Source organism: Octopus bimaculoides, chromosome 9 (genome assembly GCF_001194135.2).
Source record: "Octopus bimaculoides isolate UCB-OBI-ISO-001 chromosome 9, ASM119413v2, whole genome shotgun sequence".
NCBI lineage: Eukaryota > Metazoa > Mollusca > Cephalopoda > Octopoda > Octopodidae > Octopus > Octopus bimaculoides.
This window is the reverse complement of record NC_068989.1, coordinates 88,501,709-88,510,566: the sequence shown is the minus strand read 5'-3', so window position 1 is coordinate 88,510,566 and position 8,858 is coordinate 88,501,709. Positions and strand designations below refer to the sequence as shown.

Genomic DNA, 8,858 nt, shown 5'->3' with positions numbered 1-8,858 from the left:
ATACCATAAAGACAAGATGGAATAGATGGGATGAGACCAGAGAGAAAAGGAGACATAAGATAGATAATTATTGAAGAGATCAGAGAATGTGTGACAAAAGAACTCTGATAAATAAGTTTATAATATTGATAAAAAAAGCTAAAGTGAAGATCAAATAAATAGCGTGTGTATATTGGGGAAAAAAAAACAAAACTGACCATCCCCCAAATATAACAATATATACATAATATATTCTTTTATTCTTTTATTTGTTTCAGTCATTTGACTGTGGCCATGCTGGAGCACCGCCTTTAGTCGAACAAATCAACCCCTGGACTTATTCTTTGTAAGAATAGTACTTATTCTATCAGTCTTTTTTGCCGAACTGCTAAGTTACGGAGACGTAAACACACCAGCATCAGTTGTCAAGTGATGTTGTGGGGAACAAACACAGACATATATATACAAAGGGCTTCTTTCAGTTTCCATCTACCATTTAATGTCAGAATAGGTTTTTACAGAAAAAATAATGGCTTAAATATGCATAATGAAGTTGACTTTTATTTAAGCTGGACGGTATAATGCTTCCTTTTCTGTATAAATTTACTAAAACCACTAATTGGTTAACTAGTTTTTGAAGTCTGACGTTCATGCTAGTAAACACGGTCTGGGCCATATTTTACATTGCTTGGAGTTTCTGTCTATCACAATGGAGTACATATTTAATTTCTCCTTCACAGTAAACAATTCATAAGTTCTGCCCATACTGACTGCTTGATATTTTATAAGTGTGAAAGGGATTAAAATTTCGATACTCCGTATCAAAGGTTCCAACAAGAATAGGCAGAAAAGAATTCTGTTTACAGCTTGATTGGTCACCTTCCTCTGTCAGTTGAGTGAAGTGTCATTGAAGCTGATGTTTATTGATAATTAAACTGAATTTGCAACACCTGTGCATATTTTATCAGCTTTGTTTTTGTGAGAAGACATACAGCAGTATGCTAAAGATCAGACATAATCTCTTGTGGGCAAGAAATGTAAAATTAAGTTTATTACAAACAACACAAACAATTTGTAATTTAATAGCTTTCAATGTGATACCTGTTAAACAGAAATTATTATTATTTATTGATTTAATAAAATCTAATCATAAGTAAGTAGAATTATGCTAAATACAACTAAATTGAAAACCTTTTTCCCCTGGCTATATTAGCAATTCTGAAAACTTATGGGTGTGAATTTTACACAAGTAGAAGCTTTTTTAAAACAAATTTTATCCTGAAAATCACCTGCGTAAATTACACGGGTGCGCAAATTACATAGGTTTTTATGATACATAGAATTCTACCAGTATCTATTTCACTACAAAGCACTCCAGTAATATACTGATTGTATAATTATGTATCATTTGGGTTATTAGTTATTGATTATGAGGTCTAAACCCTACCTGTCAACACAAGAGTGTTCCCTGAACATCCTTTTAATATTACAAAAGAAGAAATCAATATCACAGTTCCGCTACGATTGCCTTCCCTTCACTTACTTTGTCCAGTTCCTTTGTTTTCTATCAATTGCGATCTCATGTCATCTTGTATTGTACTGATGCCTAAAAATGGTAGAACTATCACCATTATTCAAACTATGATTCAATAACTGTGAATACATTCACATGAAACCAATGGTAAAATACTGACTAGTGTATATATTTATATATTCACTCACTTGTACCTTGAGGATACACCCTGACACCTCATCACCAGCATCTTCTTCTCTCCTTTTCCAACTGGGGTAGCCATGTATCTATTTAACAGCGAGACACCTGTTCCTGTCCCTCAGTCATGCTCTTGCCTCTCAACACTTACCATAAACCACGTCCCTCAATACTGCATCCATCACTTTATCAAGAGATTAAGCTAATTGATGACCTCACTAGTGCCACTGGTATGAAAGAGCACCCAGAACACTCTGTAATGCGACTGGGATTAAGGAAGGTTATCCAGCCCAAAGCAGATATAAGGGCTTGACATAGCCCTTTGACCTGTTAGATCCTGTCAAACCATTCACTCTATACCAGCAAGGTATACAGACACTAAATGCATATAATCAAACATTGCACAGAAGGATGACAAAGGAACAAACAGAAAAATTTACACACCAGACATTGATGTGCTCTTTCCTCATCAGTTGTCTTCAAAAATCATCACAATTTCACAGGAGTGGCTGTGTGGTAAGTAGCTTGCTTACCAACTACATGGTTTTGGGTTCAGTCCCACTGCGTGGCACCTTGGGCAAGTGTCTTCTACTATAACCTCGGGCCGACCAAAGCCTTGTGAGTGGATTTGGTAGACAGAAACTGAAAGAAGCCCGTCGTATATATGTATGTGTGTGTGTGTCTGTGTTTGTCCCCCCAACGTCCCCGTAACTTAGCGGTTTGGCAAAAGAGACCGATATAATAAGTACTAGGCTTACAAAGAATAAGTCCTGGGGTCGATTTGCTCGAGTAAAGGTGGTGCTCCAGCATGGCCACAGTCAAATGACTGAAACAAGTAAAAGAGTAAGAGTAAAGAGTATTCTTTAAAACGATAATATTGTTAATTTTGGTGGCATCAACTGCAAAAAGCTGCTGAGAATAACGTGTGAATGCAAAGGACAAGTAATGAAAACAAACGTGACACAGGTAGTTGAGTTAGGTAGATATATTTCAATGAAACAATTATTGAATTTGCTCATAGAACTAGCCATGTATTAATTATATACTCTCTGAGTGGTTGGCGTTAGGAAGGGCATCCAGCTGTAGAAACTCTGCCAAATCAGACTGGAGCCTGGTGTTGCCATCCGGTTTCACCAGTCCTCAGTCAAATCGTCCAACCCATGCTAGCATGGAAAGCGGACGTTAAACGATGATGATGATGATGATGATGATGATGATGATGATGATGATTAGCCTGGTTACATATTATACAGATAATTTGCTGTGCTTGAGAATGCTCATCAAACCAAGTGAAATCGTAGTTGTGGTTGATGCTGGTGTCATGTAACTGGCATGTAAAAAGCACCCATTACACTCTTGGAATATTTGGCATTAGGAAGGGCATCCAGTCATAGAAACCATCCCAAATCAGACTGGAACTTGGTGGGACTTACCAGTTCCAGTCAAACCATCTAACCCATGCCAGCATGGAAAGCAGATGATAAATGATGATGATGATATCCTGACATGCTTAAATGTAAAAGTAACTAAGAAAATGAGAGGAGAAAGAGGAAAGAAAAATAAGCCAACCAGTAAAATGATTTTCATCAGAGGAAATGGAATTGTAACAGAGAACAGTTGCAAAAGTGCCACAAAAATTTTTCAAGCGCTCATAAGGGACCACACTTTACAGAGATAAATGTCTGGGAAGACAGAGTAAAGCAGTGAGAAGGAGTAGTTAACAAAAATGAGAGTAGATTTGTGTCAGACATACCATAAACTATTTTGACACTTCATAATAGACTGCACTTTTATGAATAGACAATAAAGGAATACGATGGCTTTTGTGTATTCTTAAATGACTGTTTAACAACATAATTGCTTTATGTTTAAACATATGGTTCCAGATCAAATCATTTGCTAAGTTAAGTGGAACTCAGTTTGATATATTTATCATGTCTGGGTTTGTTCCCCAACCACTGCTTGACAACCAGTACTGGTGTGTTTACATCCCTGTAACTTAGCGGTTCAGTAAAAAGAGACCAACAGAATAAGTAACTGGAGGGGGGGATGACTAGAAGTAGTCGATAGCTTCTGTTACTTAGGTGACCGAGTCAATAGCAGGGGTGGATGATCCAAGAGCATAGCTACTAGAATAAGAATAGGCTAGGTAAAGTTCAGAGAGTTCCTATCTCTGCTGGAAATAAAGGGCCTCTTTCTCAGAATGGAAGGCAGACTGTATGATGCCTGTGTGTGAACAGCCATGCTACATGGCAATGAAACATGGGCTGTGACTGCTGAGGACATGCATACACTTGAAAGAAATGAAGCTAGTATGTTTTGCTGGATGTGTAATGTCAGTGTGTGTGAATGACAGAGTGTAAGCGTCCTGAGAGAAAAGCTGGGCATAAGAAGCATCAGATGTGGTGTGCAAGAGAGACGACTGTGCTGGTATGGTCATGTGATGCATATGGACAAGGACAGCTGTGTGAAGAAGTGTCACACTCTAATGGTGAAGGGAGCTTGTGGAAGAGGTAAACCCAGGAAGACATGGAATGAGGTGGTGAAACACAACTATTGAATGTTGGGCCTCACAGAGGCAATGACAAGTGACCAAGGCCTTTGGAGATATGCTGTGCTTGAGAGGACCCATCAAGCCAAGTGAGATCATAATTGTGGCTGATGCCAGTGTTATGTAACTGGCCTGTTAAAAGCACCCTTCAATCGTAGGTTGATATGCCGTGCTTGTGAAGACCTGTTAAGCCAAGTGAAATCGTAGTCATGGCCGATGCCAGTGCCTTTTGACTAGCACCTGGAAAAAGCACTGTTCAAACGTTGGACCTCATTGAGGCAGTGACAGGTGACTGAGACCTTTAGCGATATACCGTGCTTATGTAGACCTGACAAACCAAGTGAGACTGTAGTTGTAGCTGATGCCAGTGTCAGGTCAATGGCACCCATGCTGGTGGCACGTAAAAACACTCCTTACACTCTCAGAATAGTTGGCGTTAGGAAGGGCATCCAGCTGTAGAAACCTTGTCAAATCAGATCGCAACTGGTGCAGCTCACCAGCTTACCAGTTTTCAGTCAAACCATCCAACCCATGCCAGCATATGGAAGACAGACGTTAAATGATGATGATGATGATGATGATAATTCATCTTGTATTTTTTACTTGTTTCAGTCATGAGACTGCGACCATACTGGGATACATCCTTGAAGGGTTTAAATGAACAAATTGACCCCTAAAGTTATATTTTAAGTCTAGTACTTATATTCCATCAGACACTTTTGCCAAACTGCTAAGTTGCAGGGATGTAAACAAACCAACACCAGTTGTCAAGCAATGGGGACTAACACACACACGCACACAATCATCATCATCGTTTGACGTCTGCTTTCCATGCTGGCATGGGTTGGGTGGTTTGACTGAGGACTGGCAAGCCAGAAGGCTGCACTAGGCTCCAATCTGATCTGGCAAGGTTTCTACAGCTGGATGCCCTTATTTACACCAACCACTCCGAGAGCGTAGCGGGTGCTTTTTACGTGCCACTGGCATGGGGGCCAGTCAGGCAACACTGGCATTGACCATGCTCAAATGGTGCTTTTTAAATGCTACTGACACGGGAGCCAGTCAGGGGGCACTGGCCACAGCTACAATGCTTCAATGGTGCTTTTTCTGTGCCAGTCAGGCAGTACTGACATCGACCACACTCGAATGGTGCTTTTTACGTGCCACCGGCATAGGAGCCAGACAGGCGGCAACATACATATATACACGTGTGTGTGTGTGTGTGTGTGTGTGTAGAAGGTTGGAAAGGAATACACGAGTTGATATATATATGGAAAAAAAAGTCAAAGTAGAAAATGCTAAAATAATTTTATAAAGAACATTTCAGTACCGGTTTCAGTCATTGAGATTTTTTCAACTGTAAGCATGGAAAACAATTAAATTTTGGAAAAATTAAATGAAAAGATTTTTAAAAGAATATTTGCATAGTATTCAAATACAAGGGGCATTTTCCTTGTTTCTGCCTGTCTTTGTCTCTCTTGTGGGTTCGAGATATATAGCGTATATAGCGCAAGACAGTCCAGAGGCGCCACTATGTATGTATATGTATGTGTGGGTGTGTGTGTATGTGTGTATGTATGTATATACATATATATATATATGTATATATGTGTGTATGGATGTTTGTGTGTATACGCATATGTATGCTTGTATAATTGAAAGAGGAAAAAAAAAAAAAGTCAATGAATATATATTAAAACTATCGTAATTTTTAAAAAAGACAATCGTAATTTTTAAAAAAATCATAGAACTCGCACATTTTGTTCATTTGTTTGTCCTGTATTGTACCCATCTGTGTTTCGATCCTTCGTGATCATAATAAAAATATTCAGAGGCGCCACTTCCTACAAACGGAACAGGCTTGTAGAAGTATAACGAAAACGAGAACTACTCGAGTCCAGAGCCAACTGTTTGTCTTCAGCCCCAACAAGCCACCAGTGCCCAACCTGCAGCAGAACCTTCCAAGCACGCAACGGACTGACAGGCCATAGACGGACACACCATGCCTTGTCGTCTTTATCGCCCATGTAATGTCCTTGATCATCGTCGATAACGACGGACGAACTAATAATATATATATATTTGTATGTGAATGTGTGTATGTAAAGCCCCACCCCGTAAACACGAGCTTTACATTTATTATACTTTTAGCATTAAGTTGTTCCATCAATAATTGTTAACATTATTATTCTTAAACTAGCTCAAAAATAATTTCAACACACACACACACACACATACATTACAATATTGCATTACAAACATTTACAAATAGTCGTGTTATTAAACACGTTATTAGGTTATGTGGAAATAATCCGGTTTACCAACACACAATTATAACAGATTCTATCCATACGAAATACAGGTTTGTACTGAACACCTGGTGTTTTTGCAAGCACAAACAGATAATGTATTTTCTACATTATCTAACCTTTAAGAAGGTAAGGTGTGATTTTACTTAAATCAGATCCTACCGTCTTAAATTAAAAAAAAAAACAAAATGAAGTACACATCAGGTAATGTAGAAAATACAGACATGATGGTTAAAGTTGGAACGTATGTTTATCATACATCTGCTTTATTAGTTCTGATATGTGGCTAAAAAAAAACATCAAGCCTCTCAAATATAATGACAATCTCTACTGACCAAACAAGTTGGGGGTAACATGTCTGAGTGAATAAATTTACTCGTCTAGAATTCACACTCCAAGCAAACGTTACCGAATTCCTTCAAAGCAGGACATTCGAAGAAAGGGAAAGATAACACCACAAGAAATACAAATTGGAAAGCTGATGGTTGGACGCGAGATTTGGGGGATTGCCCTTCGTACTACATGCGTCAGGCTGCCGCCGAAATATCGAGAATATGTGCCAATTCTTGAAAGATATGTCATCTGCTACAGACTGGCATTCTATCCAAGAAAGATAATTGTACTTCTTTCAATTAACACATTAGAAATCGGAGTCAAGCACAGTGATTCAGAAGAATTAGAGATATTTTTCGAAGGCGGCACCTTGCAATTTATGTAGCTAAAATACCAACATAGCGCACTGGGCTAAATTCCTCGTATTGATTTCATTCAGGTTTTCAGAGCCATATTAATTTGCCATTAAAAGTAGCCTATTGGCACATGTGTGCGCGTGTATATATATATATATGTCTGTGTGTGTGTTTGTATATATATATATATATACACGCATCACTCGATACACGCTAGATTTTTCGACTCCACGACTAAATACGACGATGTATAAATAGCTTGACAGACATCTTCAAACGCTACAGAGGTGTGTAGCCTACGACACTTCACAACTTGTTAGCAGTGGAATATTTGGGAATTCGATTAAAAGATGGAAGCAGGTGTGAATTTCACCAAGAAGAAATTTTCGGCCGCAGATTGGTGCAATGCAATGCAATGATTTACATACATAAATACATACATGTGTGTGTGTTTCACACGCAAATTTTCTTGTATACACATACACAGTCACGTATGAATATGCAGAGCAATTCCTTCTGAGGAAGCACAAGGACAATCCAATGAGGTGAATCCTTATCAATTGATTTCTGTATATTATCGAACCTGGACGGATGAAACAGTCAACTCCGCTGCGATTTGAACTCGAGAGAGAGAGAGAGAGAGAGAGAGAGAGAGAGAGAGAGAGAGAGAGAGAGAGGTCTAAACAAAGTAAAAGCATTTAGTCCGGTCCTCTACAGGAATGAATGAATGGCGAATCCATCTATCCAATAATACACACACACGGACACAAAAGTGACTTTTTGATATTGTGACAAGACGTCAAAGAAAAATGTATTAGAGATAAAAGAAGAAACATCCAAGTAGAACATAGCTATTGGCCACAGAGAGAGGAAAATGTCAAAGTACACGAGGTGAAATTAAAGCTGAAATCAGAAGCAACAGATAGATATCAAGAGCGAGCACTCCATACATACATACAATCGAAGTGGTTGGCTTCAAGATGATTGCATAGATATGTGTGTGTTTGTGTTGTTTTCCGTTTAATTTCACCTCACAAGCGTACAATATTTGACACACTGCTTACCTGTTGTCGGTGAAGGAATAGATAAGTAGAGGTAGATGACCCAGAACATGGACACGAAGCTCAGTATAACAATGATCCTCTTCCGACGGTAAAAACATCGTGAAAGAAACGCCATTTTTGAAACTAGTTGTCACGTGACTTTGGCGGTGTTGTTGAGTGAGCGTGTGTGTGTGTTGCTCTTATCTCTTCTCTCATTCACCAATGTGTGTGTGACAATGTAATGATTATGTGTGTGTGTGTTCGAATAATTTGAAGCACGTATATGTCACTATATGAAGATGTGTGTGTGTGTGTATCACTGTATGAGATATGCATGTGTAGGCTTTTTAACTGTTGTTTGTCTCTGTAAGAGGGTAAGTACGTGTGTGCGTACATTACTGTATGTGATTAGTATGTGTAAGTTTTGTTTAGTGGTGAGATGCATGTGTCACTATGTGTGTATGTGTGTGTGTGTATTTCTACACACACACACACACATGTATATACAATATTTACACAGCAACATTCACAGATAAATACATCTTATATACATACTAGTGTGTGTAAAATGTGCAT

At 38.6% G+C, this 8,858-nt stretch overlaps 1 protein-coding gene across 1 annotated transcript in view; it reads right to left on the bottom strand.

Annotated features, from left to right (window-relative positions):
* Positions 1-8,453, bottom strand: part of LOC106872448 (uncharacterized) — a 42,564-nt gene extending 34,111 nt beyond the window's left edge. The window contains exon 1 of the mRNA XM_052970858.1: positions 8,304-8,453. Coding sequence (XP_052826818.1) covers positions 8,304-8,418 — 115 coding nt within the window. The 5' untranslated portion in view covers positions 8,419-8,453. The remainder of the gene's footprint in view (positions 1-8,303) is intronic.
* Between the last annotated feature and the right edge of the window lie 405 nt (positions 8,454-8,858).